At 34.8% G+C, this 18,404-nt stretch overlaps 2 protein-coding genes across 4 annotated transcripts in view; both read left to right on the top strand.

The window, feature by feature from the left end:
- LOC127799294 (uncharacterized) overlaps positions 1-2,577 on the top strand; it is a 32,579-nt gene extending 30,002 nt beyond the window's left edge. For both annotated transcript variants that reach the window (XM_052333211.1, XM_052333210.1), the window contains exons 29-32: positions 153-671; positions 833-989; positions 1,472-1,737; positions 2,029-2,577. In XM_052333211.1, the coding sequence (XP_052189171.1) occupies positions 153-671; positions 833-989; positions 1,472-1,728 (933 nt within the window). In that variant the 3' untranslated portion in view covers positions 1,729-1,737; positions 2,029-2,577. The remainder of the gene's footprint in view (positions 1-152; positions 672-832; positions 990-1,471; positions 1,738-2,028) is intronic.
- A 10,260-nt stretch (positions 2,578-12,837) lies between these two features.
- Positions 12,838-18,201, top strand: LOC127800498 (probable linoleate 9S-lipoxygenase 5). Of its 2 annotated transcripts, XM_052335125.1 has the most exons (9): positions 12,838-13,206; positions 14,234-14,526; positions 15,262-15,502; positions 15,637-15,975; positions 16,085-16,170; positions 16,255-16,362; positions 16,489-16,793; positions 16,892-17,155; positions 17,246-18,201. In XM_052335125.1, the coding sequence occupies exons 1-9, from the start codon at positions 12,978-12,980 to the stop codon at positions 18,012-18,014; spliced, it is 2,634 nt and encodes an 877-aa protein (XP_052191085.1). In that variant the 5' UTR covers positions 12,838-12,977; the 3' UTR covers positions 18,015-18,201. The 2 variants fall into 2 exon arrangements, with proteins under 2 accessions (XP_052191085.1, XP_052191086.1); XM_052335126.1 differs by lacking the exon at positions 14,234-14,526 and having other exon boundaries at positions 13,009-13,206.
- Positions 18,202-18,404: the final 203 nt, after the last annotated feature.

Here is an 18,404-nt window from a genome sequence, read left to right as displayed (position 1 = left end):
CCTGCTTGGTTTAAGTAGTTGACTGTTCATTCATATATCTAAACATCATTTTTGTAGAAAAAACTGAGATATTTGTTTCTTTTGGTTCTCATTTTTATATGTCTACTGTTGCTTTCGATGAACTTAATTTTTTTCAACTGTCTAATTTGCAGGATCTATGGGAAACAATTTGTGAGTTTCTGTTGCACCCACATATGTGGCTTCGTGATGTATCAAACCGACTGGTGGCCCTGTACTTTGCCTCAGTAACCGAGGCCAATACAGAAAATCCTGAGATGTCATTAGGAATGTTTTTCCTAATGAAACCAAATAGACTTTTTTTTATAGCTGTTTCTATCTGCTGCCAACTGAAGTCAACACTCATTGACAAAGTTGCTGAGACCCTTATTATCCAAAACCTCATCTTTGCAATTTGTGGTGTGCATTCACTATTGGGACTTAACAAAGGAGTGGATGCTCGCTGCTACTGGTTGTCACTTGAAAACCATGAGCGAGATCATTTCCTTAAAGCATTCCAGCTCCTTGATCCTGGAAAAGGAAGAAGTACGTTAGCATCCATGACATCGGGTGACAGTAATCGTAATGATCAAGAAAAAAATGATCTATCTTTGTTCGTCTCTCACTTGCTTAAGAGAATGGGAAAAGTTGCCCTTCAGATGGAAGCAGTTCAGGTGGGTTTTGCTAAATAGTGGCACATCTGAGGGATGTGCTGACTGTGCCATATTTGTTGAGTATATTTTTGTTACCCTCTGCAGTCTCTGCCTATTACTCTTCTGCTCCATATTTTTTACGGAAAGTTCTTGTTAATGACTAAGTTAAGCTTTATATGCAGATGAAAATAATCTTTAGTGTTTTCAAGTCAATCTCACCCAAAATTGTCAACCCAGAAAGGTATTCATCACAAATTGACAACCTTCAAGGTTATGTATATCAAATGTTGTTACCACTGTACAAAGTTTCTGAAGGATATGCTGGGAAAATTATTCCAGGTGAGTTCTGATTTTTTTTTTTTTTCACTCATCCAGAGCTTAGTAGTTTTGTCCAAAAAATTGGCCATGCTCGTCCAAAGTTATCTCAAAGCTCAATCTCTAAAACTAAACGTGCTTTTACATGATTGAAATGCCAACCAAGCAATAACTCATTGTCAATTTGATATAATGCTGGGTATTTCTAGTTCTCATTCTATGAAATGTTTAGAAAGCTATTATTGTGTCTCATCTTTTACTTTCACATGGTTTTATATATATGCAGTGAAGGTTTCATGCAAATGGGAGATCCTAAGCACAAAATGATAAATTGGGCAGTTATTGTAAATAATATAGCAGTTTGAATGGATCATAAAAATTTCAAAATCAAAATTAGACTTTGCTTCATTTTCTTATTTTCCTATGTAGCTTCCATGTACTTGTTTGAATTTTGTTTTCATGTATTTGACTTCTATATTTTCTTCATAAATTGCTTTCTGTTTCAGATGATGTGAAGCAATTAGCACAAGAGGCTGTTGAAAGTATTAGAGATACATTAGGGACGAATAATTTTGTACAAGTTTACAGCCGGATCAGAAAAGTTCTCAAGGTGAAGAGGGATAAGAGGAGACAGGAAGAAAAGTTGATGGCAGTGATCAATCCAATGCGAAATGCCAAAAGGAAGCTGAGAATTGCAGCAAAGAATCAAGCCAACAAGAAAAGAAAAATAATGACAATGAAGATAACAAAATGGATGCGTTAAATGAATCTGGTACGCCTTGCCTCCTGAAAATTTGTCATTCTTTGACAGTATCATGACCCTGTTAATCAGTTCACTGAAGGCCTTATTTTGATGTTAAAATTGCATTCCATTTATGGATCCAAACCTATCTCTGATTTTTGGTTTTGCTTACTGTTGTGTTTGTTAGTGCCATGGGAGGTTTCTGTGCATTTGTGTTGTAAAACTGAAACAGATGCAGGAGACAATCCCCTGCCTCCACTCCCCTCGCTTTGCTTTTGCAAATTATCCTATGTAACTATTTCATATTTTCGGCATATGCAGGAGGTTTCTTCTCCCTATCACATAAGCGAGGCAGATGTCCCAGTTGGAAGTGGGGTTTCATGTGGAGTTTTCCTTGCGACAATGAACTGAAAGAGGGAGCCAACCCCTTGAGTTGCCAAGAAGGTATGTGGAGAAGTGATGATTTGGTGGTTCAAGAGGAAGACACCAAAAAAGTGAGAAGAGGTGAAAACCTAAGAGGAAGCATCAGAAGATGATACGAAGAGCTGAAGAGGAGGAAGCGCCAAAAGATGAGACGAAGATCGCAAGCTGCTGAATCATTTTGAGGGGGTTGCAACATCCTACTGTTGTTACACCTCTTCCTTCACTTGCTGGCAGGTTTTGCTTGGCGTTTGATGGTCTTGAAGGAAAAGATTCCACTGTTCAGTGCCTATATTTAAATGGTTTTGTAGCACCAGTAGTAGGTAGTTACATGGTTGTGTTCTCTTAACTCCACACTTTTGCCAAGCTACCCATAGCGCAATATCATTGTAAATGAATTTTGTTTACGAGTTAAGAGCTGTTATTTTATGAGTGTTAGGAAGAGAATGACGGACAGTGAGACCAAAATGGTTTAACCAGGTATATGAAAAATTTGATAGTGGCGGTGGGCTTGGGGTGAGGTTCCTTTTAAGAAGACATTTACGAGAAACATTTTAAATAATAAAATTTATTTTATGGGTGTAAGTACACGTGTTTGACTAATTACATTTACACGCTTTATACTGTATGTCTTACAGTTAGTTTATTTATTTAGTCCTTTTTAATTAAGTACGAAGTATTAATTTATGAAATCATTACAGTAAATTAGGCAGCATATCTGTCTAAACACATAAAATAGTCATCTCATAAGGTGGGCTCCTAGAAAGCAAATTTGGAAGTACAGAGAGCCCAATGAAAGCCGAAACACAAGAATTACATCACAATCGGCCCAAATGGCTAAGTCCAAATCCTAATATTTCAAGCACAACTCTACGAGGAAAGAAATATAATCCACTCTTGGTTACTCAAAAACATTTATTCTTGTTATAGTGAAAGCTTTAAGAATATGCTTATTCTATAAAATGAAATATAAGGATTTCCTTCCCCTGACCTTTCGGCAAAATTAGCACAAGATTGTCTTTAGTATCCTTATCTTCTAATCTCATCTTATCTTGTAATCTTATGATTGTTATATTTTTCCCTATTTGTAATCATTTTTATTTTTATTTTTCAGGTTTCTATTTCCATATGGTAAGAATTTTTAAAGTGAGTAAAAACATTTTATTATATCTCGTTTCATATAAGTTGGCCGTTACTAAAACATTTTATTGTAAATTTTCACGTTTATTGGAGCTACAATCTCCAGTAATGGTATTTTATTTTATAATGACTTTTATAAAATTTAGATCATTTGTGATAATCAATTTTGTAAACCAATTTTCATAAATAATTTACTAAAATGATTTTTAGGTAATTTCGGTTGGGATCTTCAAAATTTATTCTTTTCATAAAAATAAAAAATAAAAGGAAAGGAAAAAAAAAAAAAAAAAGAGCTCACGTGATTGACCATATATATATTCTTTGCTTACCCACCATTCTTTTGTAATCCATCACCATGTATTGTTGGTTGTTTGGAAGAATTTATTTTCATTACATTTACACTTTTCTGTTTTCTTTCTCTTTTTGAATAATGCAAGGATTTCGCACTCCACCCAAAGATCCCCCTACGAATCAAAATGCACCGAAATACATGAGTTAGATAAAATTTCACTTAAATGATGACAGTCGTAACCTCAAAAAATACTTTTTACACTTTCTCTATTGTTATTTTTCTGTTTTGTTCTTTAAGCATATTTCTTTCCTTTATTTTCTCACACAGAAAATTCTTAAAGCACAAGGCTTTTAATCATATCTTATACCCAAAATTAACTTTGGTTACACTAAAGCCATAGTTTGATATCATTTTAAGCAACCCACAAACAGAAAGAAAGAAAGGGATCAAGTATCCTTCACACCTTTATGATTTAAACAAAAATACTTGACTTAAGGTAAAACATGTACAGATGTATTAGATTTATTCACATGTAACTAACGTTTATATGCTAATTTGGTTAAGAAAATATTTTGACTAAATAGACATTCTAAATTTTTTATTAAAAATTTAAGCGAATTAATTAGATATTGATTTATTATCATCATTATTGTTATTATTAATATTATTATTATTATCTCTTTAACAAATCTGTTAAAAGACCATTAAGTTTTGAATTGTGGAGAGGTATATATGTACTTTTCTTAAGAAGAAAAAAGAAAAAAAAGAAAAAAGAAAAAAAAGAAAAAAGCTCATCCACGCACCTTTGACATCTTGTGATCTTGTGTTTAGTTTATGCATGTGTGGTGATTCCTGCCATGAGAGGCAAGCAAAGGATGAAAATCATTCTTTTGCAAAGGCATATATCTAAAAGATAGGATTAGGGCATTCATTCTTGCTTCTCTCTCTAGCTCTTTTAGGGACAAAAATGAACATTGAAGCACTGTGCATCACTAAGTCTTCAAAAGAGAAATTTGTTTCCCTTAAATCTTAAGAGTAAATTTTACCTCACATTATGTTATATCCAAAGGACCCATTTCACCATGGGGCAGCAGTCTAATTGGTTAAATAGCATTAGCTTAAATTCAGAGTCTTCTATTAAAATTTTTGAATCTTAGTTGCTTTCTTAATAGGGATTAAAGTAATCATGTCACATATCTGTTTATATAAGTTAAAAAAAGAAGAAGATAATAAACAGATAAATGCGTCTTTTAAATATTTAGCCATAATATTCCACTGTTTAAAAAAAATTACTCTTTTTTATTATTCTTGAAACCGACTCGTTTTTCCTTTCACATAAATACTTCTACAATAGAATAGAATAAAGTTGGACTTGCATCCAAGGAATGAACAAAGCCAGAGGAGAGCTTGTTATCTCCCTTTTAATTAATTCTTCAAGAAGTCCCCCCTTTTTATCTCCCTTTGTCTTTGGATAGAGGGGTGGCAGTTCCACCATCCACCATTCCATTAGGTTTGGGTCACTCTCAAATTTCCCATCACTTTCTAGGTCCAATTTTCTCCGGAAAATGCTACCTTCAGAGTTAAGGCATGCTGACTTTTTTTTTTTTTTTTCTTCTAATAAGTATGTATGTATAAATTCACAAATACTTTATAAATCACTAACACCACATAAATATATAAAAATTTACGCTTAAACTCACTCGATAAACCAACTATATATTCATTTCTCATCGAGCCCTCAAGACTACAACTTCATATTATTGATTAATGAACTAATCGATGCTACTCAACTATTATATATAAACATAAATGTCAAATTAAACAATACAATAAATAGTAAGTTGCCGTTTATAGTTTTTAGTTTTGATTTTAAACTTGTATAATCTCATCGTAATCCCCCAAAACCCTAAACTACTAAAACACTCCCATAATCCCATATATATATATATATATATATATAATCCTCCTCCACATTGGCTGCTTAGTTTGGTTGTCTGTTCCTGCTTTGTCATCTTGTTTGCTTGCTTCTTGTTCTGTTTCGCATTCATCTTTTCATCTGAAGCGTTGAATTGGATGTTACTGTTTCCATGGTTAATTCCTTAATGTTGGATTGCATCACTTGCACGCAAAGGGGTCGCATTGCATCACTTGCACTGCACGCCAAGACGTCAAATTCAAGTTAATTATTAATGTTTAGAATTTAGTGGTACATTAATTCAAGACCTCCTCCATGCATCAAACATGTTATTTTCTAACTGTAATGTATGACAATAACAAAAAGGGTACCATCCATCCATCATGTTGAGAATAATGGCATTGTAATATTGTAGATGATGGGAGATAATTGCAACAATAGTAGAAGACAAGTAATGAACATGATGGTGTTTAAGACAAGGGGTGACAACTAGTAGCTAGTAAATATCTACCATCGCCCATTACCAAATAACTTTTAACTTTCTAAATAGTTATTTCGTCGTCCACGTATATAAAAGAGTAGACAAGTAATTAAAATGGAACACCTATGCATAATTATAATCTTAACCTTCTCTTTCTTTTCTTTCCAACTATTTTAATCTTGTCAAATATTTCACCAAGCAAAACCTATAAGGTAACTTTCTGTGTTTTTATTTATAGGACAAACACTTTATTGACTGCTAGTAGTACACATTTGAGGTATTTGGTCTCTACCATCTTGACTGCTAGTAGTACACATTTGAAGTTCCTCTACTACGTGCTAATAAAAGAAACATAATGAAGTATACCGAATATATATATTTTGATGTGCCTAAACAAATTTTATTCACTTATGTTAAAATAAATGCACTTATTAGCATAAATGCGAATAATAGAAATTAAAGTACAAAAACTACATGCATTTAATGCATTTTATCTTACCTTACTCTTGGGGACATATGATAAAAAAAAAAAAAAACCCATATTTCTAACATATTATCTACTTTTACCCCGGAACCAAAATGAGTCCATATGAACAAACAAACAGAAGTGTCACTGTATCACTAATAACCCATATGAACAGTTGAAACAAGCCCACATGAGTGACTTTTGTCACTCTCTACTTACAATACAATTTTCTTTTCCTTTTCACAGAGGAATATTGAAGACCACTTGTTTGGCTTAGCTAGGTGAAATATCTAATCTGTTTTTGCTGTTTTAACAATTAAAAACCTAAACGCAAATTGGACATTTCATAATAAGATATGGGAGAAAAGAAAGAAGAAATCGTGTGGCCCATGAACAATGGCATGAGGCTGATAGAAATGCCACGTATAGACATGTCAATCGAACTGATTTGACCTGTTGTTTAACTTTTGTTCGACGTGTTGGGTTAATTTGACTTATTTGTGGAATGTGTTGAGTTTGAGCATTGAGTCTAATTTGATAACCAACTTAGGGTTTGATTTTGTAATATGTTAAATATTTTTTGAATGTTAAAGATTTAAAGAAATGAATTTTAATGTAATTTAAAAAATTCAAGATTATTAATAAGATTTGGTGAGTGTGTGAAATTAGTGAATTAAAAAGGGTAAGTGAATATATACGCACACATATATATATAATTTAAAAATATGTGTGTATATATATATATGAAGGAACTTTCATGGAAAGGGACCCCAGAGGGAGCCCCCAAACAACGAGCAGTGACAGTAGCTGCTAGCCACTAAAGGGGCTGCCTTTGGCAACTCTCTTGCTCCAAAGTGGAAGTTCTTTCCTTTCCGACTTTTTTTTTTTTTTTCCTTGTCTCTTCTCTTATATAATTTTATATATATATATATATCATCCTTTCCGTGACTTTTATGTGTTGCATGAGAAAATTATTTTAAATTTGTATAACGTTTTGACTTCTCATTTGTATCCATAATCGTGTATGGTCATACTATTTTGCTCAATATTGCTTAGATTATGAGGTGACATGATTGGAGACTATCTAAGAAATGCTAACTCTACTTGAAAAAATTATTGAAAATATGTCAACATTGTCACAAAAATATTGTAAAGTAAAAATTTATATTTTATTTTATGTACACATTTTATGTAAATGTTTTATTTTTTAAGTTCCTTGCTTAGAAAGTTCATTTTTTAAACTTGGATTCATTCCTTATAATATTCAAATATTCCATGTGAGGCAAACAATTTGAAGAAAATGAAAGTTCTTAAACAGGAGGTTTTGGAAGTTTCAGTATTTTTGTAGCATGCCATGTAAAGGTAAGCGTGTTTTTATGTGACACACTTGAAATATGTATAAATTTTATTTTAGTAATATTAAGTGTATCAAGCATGCCAAACCTATTATAAGAACTAAATTTTTACTTAAAGTATGCCATTTTGTTTTAGTAGAAAAAGACAACTTTTATGTTTATATTTTGAGTTGTAATGATTTAAAAATTTATTTTAAAATTTTTTTATTTTGATGCTGAAGAAGTATTTTTTTTCTTTTAAATTCAATATTTTGTAATGAATAAAAAATTTAGACCAAGTTATGAATTAAATTAAGTTATGAAAATAAGTGTACTAAAAAATATATCCTTAATAAACTAAACCAAACACAAAATTTAGTGAAAAGACAAGTCCACCGGAAGTAAATCTCACTAAAGATCACTTAAGAAAATAATCTTTAATAAATTTTGAAAAACTAAACCATGAAAATGAAAGATCACACTAGTGAAAGTTATAAAAATAAGATATAAATCGTAAGGATGAGTGAACAGTCTTTATCATAAAGTAGTTTTAAAAAAATTTAAATTATAATTTGAAAACACACTATAAAAAAAATGATGTTTCAAACTCTACCCTGAGTTCGCTTAGTGCGTCAAGCCGAGTTGGCCTATTAGGCCCCCGAGTCTAGGTTCGAGAGTCTTAACCAGTTGAACCCTACAAAAAATTAATTGGGCTAACTTATTTTTATAATAATTTTAAAAATATATTTATTTATCTAATATATAAAAATATTTTTAAAAATACAATTCCACTAGTAAAATAAAAATTTAGAATATAAAAATTAAAAGTTGAAAAATTTAAATGTTTGATAATTTTCAATTCCACTTTTAAAAATAGTATTGAATTTTATAAATATTTAAAATTATAAAATTACATAATCTTTCAAATTCAAATTCCATTAGCTATATATGGGATATATATATTCATTTATATGTTTAAATTTTTTAAAAATGATTATGACCTTTTGTGTATGAGACATAATTTTTCTTATAAAAAGTGTAAAATTATGTATAAAAAATGAATTATTTGAGATTTATTGATTGTCATTTGTGATATTGTCTATATAAATTTTAAAATATTAGAGTTATTAAATTAAATATCAAAAATTTAAATTTGAAATTTAATTATTCTTAATTTTATTATTTTATAAAGTCAAAAATTCAGGTGAACTCAAGACTATATATCCCACTTTCGACATCTCTAACTTGATAATATAAAAGATATAAAGTTGAGATATTGAAGGGCCTTTTTGCTGAGAGTCTCTCCCACACATGTACACCAAAATAACGACCAATCATATCTCCTGAAATTATTAATGTCCAGCAGAGGTTAGCTTTTGTTGGCCATGAACATGCATTATGAATGAAAAGGGGACACTGATGATGAACATTTTGCATGTTAGTTACATGCTCAATTTCTTCAATCATGGTATCAGCTCTACCAATATTTTTTTTGTTTCCCCTTTGAATCTATGTTGTAATAATATGAATGAATGAATTAATATTCAAGAATCCCATCTCTACTCTATATACTGGGATGAGATTTACAGAAGCTCCAAATGAAAGATGAGTCAAATAAGTTAAAGCTACTATTGAAAGAGGGCTCAAAAGGCTGCACCGTGGGCTTCAAAGCACAGGCAAAATGAGACTCCTTTTAAGAAAAATATTAAAAGAAACAGATAAGCCAGCAAAAGCAAGCGCATCCCCAATATGTTTGGTCGTCTCCAATGGTGAATAAACAAAATAACAACAGCATGTGGACTACTTGGCAAAAAGTCACATCCAATAGAGGAAGACAATTCCCAAACTAAATGTTCATGGAATACGTAAGAAAACACATCTAAACCAAGCTCCCAATAAATTACATGAAAGAACACCGGGTATATATATGAATTCACAAATCCTAATATAGGCAAAATTGCAGGTGGGATATGCTTAATATGCCCTTCTCAATCTTGAAAAGCACAAGGATGTCAATAATTGGGTATTCGTCTTTAAGCGGTTTCTCATTATTCGTGTATTCAATTTCGATTGAGAAGGTAAATCGAAGTGAAAATTTTATCTCACTGTGTAGAGCAAGAAATTGAACTCACGATCTACTAGTGCGAATCTCAATTTATCGTGACCCAACCACTTAATCTAGGGCCAGCCCTGAGATTTTAAGGGCCTAAACGAAATTTTTTATGGGATCTTTATGACTATATTTAAAAATAAAATTAATACAAATAAATTTTTTTATTATATAAAATTCATAATATTTCACTTTAAATTTACTCTTCTAATATTTTTAGATAAAAAATTAATAATTAAACTATTACAATTAATTTGTTCTAACAGATGTTTTTTTATAGACACCGTCGCCAATCCATTAATGTAGATTCACTAATAATAAAGAGATCACAAATATTGAAATATATATACAAAATTAATTGATAATTTAAGGGTTAATAAAAAAAATCAAAAAATATACCTCATAAGTCACACAACGGAATGATGAGAACAGAAATGGAATCATTGAAGAGAAGACATAGTTGTGAAATCGGTTGGATTGAAAACCTATGCCCGCACATATTGATAACATATGTCAGTGATAATGGATGGATAAAAAATTGAGAAAGAGAGGAACTAAGGAAGACGATGGAGTCGCAAGCCATTCCCAGCTAGGCTCATGAAAATAATTGTGATACAATCATACATAAAGGAGATTAAGATTAAATAAAAATACATGAAATAGTTGTGAAAGGATGGGTGTCATTGCCATACGCATGGAGTGCGATTTTGTTCACCCCGTTAATGGGGGTAACCATAAGCCCCTGTGCTTTGGGGGTTATTTTTAACGGAGGGAGGGGTTAAAATAATATAGGTAGGGATGGCAATTGCAACCGAAACCGTGGGGAACCGAACAGAAATCGAATCGGTTAACGCGGTTAAAAATCGTTTGATTGGGTAATAGTTTGGTTCGGGGAAAAACCGAACACTGTTTCAATGGGTATGGTTTGGTTATGGTTTTCACTAAAACCAAACCGAAACCCGAACCGAATGGTGGGTAACTGAACCGAACCGAATATATATAATATAATATGTATAATATGTATATATAATATATATTATATACAACCCCGCCCACCTGAGCCCAGCCCACCCCAACCCAATTGCCTTGCTTGCAAACCCTTTTCCCCTTCTCTTCTCCTTCCTCTCTCAACCTCACTCTCACTCTCTCTCACCCTCATTGCCTCTCGCTCGTCCGCCTGCCCTCGCCCTTGCTCTCTGCATGTCTCTTGCTCTCGCTCGCCCTCGCTGGATCTCTCTTGCTCTTGTTAGGGCTCGGCCCCTACTCTCGCTTGCCCTCAATCTCTCTCACCTTTTCTGCCTCATTTCTCTTGCTCCTCCGCGCGAGCTCGCCAATCACCCTCGCTCTCTGCATCTCTCTTGCTCTCACTCGCCCTCGCTAAATCTCTCTTGCTCTCGCTAGGGCTCGGCCCCTCTTGCTCTCGCTCGCTCTCGATCTCTCTCACCCTCGCTCTCTGCCTCATCTCTCTTCATATTAATTTATTTTTTATATTTATAATTTTGTTAGATAGAGTTGACTCATTCATTTCAGATGGATATGCATCAATTTACGAAGAATATATTAATGTTGATGAAGGTATTAACTTTCGTAGCTAATTTTTTTTAGCTTAAATTATAATTTAATTATGTACATATTAATTTATTGATTTTAACAATTGTAGGTTTGGAAATGTGATTTTATATCCAATAAGTTTTGTAACTTTATGCAAGAATAAGGTAACTTTATTATAATTTATCTTTGTTTGTTGTGAAATTATCAAAAAAATTTATGAATGCTATTTGTCTTTGTTTGTTGATATGGATTAAACTAAAAAAATCATGGTTAAACCGAAACCGAACCGAAACCGATTGGTTTGGTTATAGTTTTAAATTTTTAAAACCAAATGGGTAATGGTTTGATTTTAGTTTTAGTAATTTAAATTTGGTTTAGTTATAGTTTTGACAAAAACCGAAACCAAACCGAACTATTGTCAACCCTAAACATAGGGGACTGCTCTCTCCGTTAAAAATAACCCTCAAAGCACAGGGGGTTATGGTCACTCCCGTTAAAGGGGGTGAACAAAATCGCACTCATACGCATGAGAATGAAATTGATTATTGATAAAGGAATATGGAAGATGGAGATTAATTAAAAATTTGCAATGATGCACATGAGATTAATTATTTTTGATAAAAAAAAAGATAGGAGATTAAGATTAATTAAAAATTTATAATAATGCGCACGTCGACACCCATCTTCTAACATCTTCAATTTTTAAATTTATTTTTTTAATTAATTTAAAACTAACTGAGTCTAAAAATTAAAATGGGCATCGCCCTCAAGTGGTTTGAAATGGGCATGGCCCTGGACAACTTAAATCTAGGGTTGGCCCTAACTTGACCTATGTTCTAGGGGCAACAATAAGCGGGGTATAACCTTGTAGTCACTTTCTTTCTGGAAACTCCCCCAGACATTACATGTTTTTGACATTTTTTGGGCACGACTTGATATTTTCAGTCATCAATGAACAGTGATGGTGTAAAACAAAAGTACCCCTTGCCCCTTGGTAAATTTTGCTAAACCCAACTTCGATTAGCTAACAGATCTTTCTTTACATCGTTAACAAATACACACACAAGTGTGTGTGTGTGTGTGAGAGAGAGAGAGAGAGCAGTAACTGCTTGAAACCCACAGCTTTAGTGGCTGTATAGGCCAATGTTATTATGTGATTATAGTAACATCTATATGGGAAAAAGAGAAAAAAATGGAGGCCCATGAGTGATATCAGCTTTGATTATATAATATATATGACTAGATTATGCAAGATACACTTTCTTTTAAAATAACAAAGCATGTCCTTGGGGAATGGATGGCAAAGGAATCAAGTTCCTCAACTTTCTTTATTAAAGAGATCAAGATTGGAAATTCCATTAGAGGACCCCACCATAAGACGGCAAATATATGTAGTTACAGAAGGTTGATCCCAGGTCCTCACAAGTCAACAAGTGGTATTAATACGCTAGCACGACTGTTGTCTCCATTAAGCCTGCGAAAACCTTATATCTCTCTTTGAAAGAAAACCCATCGCCAATATCTCGGTTGGAGAAATCATCAAATCAAGAATCTGTTCCAAATGGGGAACTGTTCGTCTACCCCCGAGTTGTTTGAGAAAGTATTGGAAATGTTTTGTGGGAGAACCCAACACAAGTCCATACACAACAATACAATGAAGAAGAAGATCAAAGGGACCGTGGTTTTGAGGAAGTCGAATGATTTTGGTGCCTTGATTCTTGATCGAGTTCATGAATTCTTTGGCAGAGGAGTTTCATTACAGCTTATCAGTGCTGTTCATGGCGACCCAGGTCTCTCTCTCTCTCCCTCTCTCTCTCTCTCAGTTCAGCATCGGATTCTTAATTTACTCATGTCCGCGTTATGATAACCCAAGATTGAACTTTCTAAACATACCCACATTTTCTTGCAACCAAACAGAACCTGGCAGTTCTGTTGTCTTCTTTTCTTGATAGGACGATAGAGCAGTGATGGAAAAATATCATTTTCTTGGTGTAAAAAAGATTCACTATAGGCTATAATAGTGACAAGGAGAAGACGGGGGCATCTCAAGAAAGGACACATTATTAACTGTACTCTTCTACCAAGAAAGTTGGTTGTTAATTTCCATGTCCTCGCTATGAAAATTCAGAGTACTGGAATCTCCAACATATTGTAACATTGCAGCAAAACTACAGCCTAATATATATAGTTTTAAACTTGATTAGGAAGTGATATAAATATGTGCACTGCAGTTATTGGAATGGCTAAATGTACATAACCCTCCCGAGCGGTAAAATTTTACTTGCAAAAAAAAAAAAAAAAATCTACATGACCCTGACTTGTCTACGTACAGAGAGGGCTGTTGTCCCTGTTCTCATGTCTCACTCTTACATCAAAGACAGTTAGAGAGAAAGATCCACAACCCACCCACATTTTTTATTTCATTTGTTATGTTCCTCAGTCCTGCCAGTGTAGTTCTTGAACTTCACTTCAGCCGAGCTGAACCTTTGAGTATCTTAAACTTCGAAGGGCTCTACTTAGATAAACAGATTAACTTAACCAATATGATAGTTCAGTGAGCAAAATAAATAAATCTGAAAGTTCCATTCGTTAATGTCTTGCTCATTTACTGCAAATTGCTCTACTTACAGAAGCCCATTATATAGTTATATGCATTTAGGTCTCTCAGTTGGAAACTTCTCAATTTCATTGCGAACTTGGAATATCCTTCTTGCCACATTTCTTTTAGACGATGCCCAATCAGATGCCACGAAACTGTAGAAGAATGAGTTTTTGTGTTACTCTGATAACTTATCTTAGTTTTCCCTACATGTCTAGATAATGGAAACAGAGGGAAGCTTGGAAAAGCTGTGAACCTTGAGAGGTCGATTACAACAATCACCTCGGTGTTATCAGCTGTAGAAGCAGCCTTCAACATTACATTTGACTGGGATGAGGCCATGGGCTTCCCTGGTGCTTTCATAATCAGAAACCACCGCCACAGCCAGTTCTATCTCAAGACAGTTACCTTGGAGGATATTCCTGGGCACGGCCAACTCCTTTTTATTTGCAATTCTTGGGTTTACCCAGCTCATCGATATAATTATGATCGGATCTTCTTCTCGAACAAGGTAATTCAATATTAAAAGCATCAAAATAGATTGTTATTTACAACTAAAATTACTATAGCTTACTCATCAGTTAGCTAGACCAAATAAGGGATTCATTGGTGAGCCAATAGTGTCAGAAAAATAGAGAGAACACCAAAAAGAAAGGTTTTTTTGGTGAATATTCTGGTGTTTCTCTGAAAACACAGTGAAACCCACTGATGGGGAAAAGATTTTGGCATTTAAGCTCCAAAACAGAAGATTTATGAACCAGCAATAACTTCCTGAACTTGATTAAGTAGCATGCCTGTACATATTGGAGATTTTTTCTATCATAAAGGGTGTCCCTTTTTGGCCTCAATAATTGAAACCTCACCTATTATACTGCTTTCCATCTCGAAATAATGGTATCTTCTTTATGTCAAGTAATATCTATCTTTTCCTGTAGCACTCTTTTTACAGAGATCTAAGCATAATTGGATAAAAAAGTTGATTCTGGAAGAATCTCTTATCTGTGGGCTAATTAGAAATATTTAACAGCAAAGTTAAACAGTCATCAAGAAATAAGTTTAACTTTGAGACTGGATTAAGGTAAACAAGTTAATGCACTAAGCCAGGAAGATTGTTTTATATGTGGGCATTTAGACATGTTGAGCAAAGTTAAACAATGGCTTAAGAAGTTTTCCCGATTTTTGGAACAGTTGGTAAGGGTAATAGGAAGTGAAAAAACACTAACCTAGAACTCTGATTTCGTTGTAGACCATCCTGCCATGCAATACACCAGAACCACTACGCTATTACAGGGAACAAGAGCTTATTGGTCTAAGAGGGAATGGATCAGGCATGCTCAAGGAGTGGGACAGAGTATATGACTATGCATACTACAATGATCTGGGAATGCCAGACAAGGGCCCAGAATATGCACGCCCGGTGCTTGGTGGATCTAAGACGTACCCTTACCCTCGAAGAGGACGAACTGACCGGCCACCAACAGAAGCTGGTTAGGTCCTTGTCTTTCTGCCTATTATTTATTTAAACTTTCTAACAAGTTCTTGCTGTAACACAGTTTTGTCACTATTTTAGCAGCATTTAATTCTGTACATTACTATTAACGTTCAGTTTGCTTCTTTGCAGATCCTAACATTGAAAGCAGATTGCCACTTCTAGGTCTGAACATTTATGTTCCTAGAGATGAACGGTTCAGCCCGGTGAAGATGTCGGATTTCCTTGCCTATGCACTTAAATCCGTTGGACAGGTACTGCCGGCAGAAATTGTGGCCTTATTTGACAAAACCCCCAATGAGTTTGACACTTTCCAAGATGTGTTGAACCTATATGAACGGGGGGTTAAACTGCCAAATCGGGCTTTGCTAAATAAAATTAGGGAGTACATCCCTTGCGAGATACTGAAGGAGCTCGTCCGCTCTGATGGTGAGAGGCTCTTCAAATTTCCAATGCCAGATGTTATCAAAGGTATATGCATTTCCTCTATAGCTCCTTAGTTTTTGAGGTCCAGAGCTTTAGATGCTTGATGATCCATTATTTGTTCAAAATTATACAAATTTTTTCATGTAAATTCCAGAGGATAAGTCTGCCTGGAGGACAGATGAGGAGTTCGCACGAGAAATGCTTGCTGGAGTGAACCCTGTTGTCATCCGAGGCCTCCAAGTAAACATAATGATCATTTGACAAATTACCTAAGATTTTTTTCCCAGTGTTTTGACTAGATTATCTACTGATTATTTACCCCAGGAGTTTCCACCTGCCAGCAAGCTAGACCCAATAATATATGGAAACCAAACCAGTACAGTGACCAGAGAGCAGATTGAGAAGAACATGAATGGGCAAACAGTAGATAAAGTACTACTACTACACTCCCTGATCTGGTGCCTAACTTATTTGTTCTTGAGAAAACCGTTTTAATGTCAATAACCTCATCTGATTGATCTAGATTACAAAATTTTTTAATTATCTTCTTCTCCATAGGCAATTAAGAATAACAAGCTGTTCATATTGGATCATCATGATGCATTTATGCCATACCTGAGACGGATAAACACGACTTCCACAAAGACCTATGCCAGCAGAACACTTCTTTTGCTGCAAGATGATGGAACACTGAAGCCGTTAGCAATTGAGTTAAGCCTACCCCATCCACAAGGGGACCAACATGGTGCCACTAGCCAAGTCTTCACTCCTGCTGAACATGGCATTGAAGGTTCAGTGTGGCAGCTTGCTAAAGCTTATGCTGCTATAAATGATTCAGGATACCATCAGCTCATCAGCCACTGGTATGATTTCTTTGTAATTGATTCTCATCAATTCCAAAAATTGAAATGATTCTCTCCAGTTTGGAATCTATACATGAAGGCTTACAGTTCTGGTGCAGGTTGAACACGCATGCAGTAATAGAGCCATTTGTCATTGCGACGAATAGACAATTGAGTGTGCTTCACCCAATATACAAACTGTTACATCCTCATTTCCGTGATACTATGTATATAAATGCCTTGGCCCGACAGATCCTCATCAATGCTGGAGGGGTGCTTGAAAAAACAGTCTTTCCAGCTAAATACGCAATGGAAATGTCTTCCTTCGTTTACAAGAACTGGAATTTCACCGAGCAGGGACTTCCATCTGAACTGCTTAAAAGGTCAGTCACAATGCCTTTTAATGAAAAATAGCATCAGAAAGCTTCAATATTTGAAGAAATGAATGACTGATTCCATCAGTTTCACTGCAGAGGAGTGGCGGTTCGAGACTCAAGGCAGCCCTATGGCCTTAGACTTTTGATAGAGGATTACCCTTATGCTGTTGATGGACTTGAAATCTGGTCAGCAATTGAAACTTGGGTTCGTGAATATTGCTCCTTTTACTACTCCACAGATGAGTCAGTTCAAGGTGACTCCGAACTCCAGTTATGGTGGATAGAGCTCCGCAATGAGGGTCACGGGGACAAGAAGGATGAAGTGTGGTGGCCTGAGATGCAAGGACGAGCTCAACTCATCCAAACATGTACAATTATCATATGGGTGGCTTCTGCCCTCCATGCAGCTGTGAATTTTGGCCAATACCCTTATGCCGGCTATCTCCCTAATCGCCCAACTATAAGCCGCCGATTCATGCCTGAGCCAGGGACCCCTGAGTATGCTGAGCTTGAGTCAAACCCCGAGTCAGCCTTCCTGAAGACAATAACAGCGCAGTTCCAAACGCTCATTGGGGTGTCCCTGATAGAGATTTTGTCCCGGCATGCTACCGATGAGATCTATCTAGGACAGAGAGAGAGTCCTGACTGGACTTCAGATGCCCAACCTCTGGAAGCTTTTGAAAGATTTCGGATGCAGCTTGTTCAAATCGAACATAGAATAGTACAGAGGAACAATGATAAGAGATGGAAGAACCGATTTGGGCCAGTTAAAGTGCCTTATACCTTGCTTTATCCCAGCATCTCAGACTCCATTAGAGCTAGTGGGCTCTCTGGCATGGGAATTCCCAATAGTGTCTCAATCTAGATTTCTAAAGCTACTGGTAAATGAGTGTTTTCGAAGCTACGGATTTTTCTTAGGATGTTTAGAATCGAAGTAAATCACTGCAGACTAGTTTTTGTAACCTAGATTGTTTTATCTTTTGAAGGCAAGTACGAGTATAGTTACTCAAAAAATTTAGTACACCTACACGCTAAAGATAATAGTTTCCTAATTGTTCAAATTAGCTAGTGGATGTGATATGGTTTCTCCCTGACGCTGGATGGTTGATTTCAGTTGCAGACTGGCATTGTATTTCTGGAACCAAAAAAATATATCAAAGGCACATATTAGGTGGACTAGATAAATCATGTATCAGTAATTCCAGAAGCAGTTGATATTAAAGGAGGAATATCGTAAAAATCATAAAGTTACTAT

Source organism: Diospyros lotus, chromosome 4 (genome assembly GCF_014633365.1).
Source record: "Diospyros lotus cultivar Yz01 chromosome 4, ASM1463336v1, whole genome shotgun sequence".
Taxonomy (NCBI): Eukaryota; Viridiplantae; Streptophyta; class Magnoliopsida; order Ericales; family Ebenaceae; genus Diospyros; species Diospyros lotus.
This window is presented reverse-complemented; position numbering and strand designations above follow the sequence as displayed.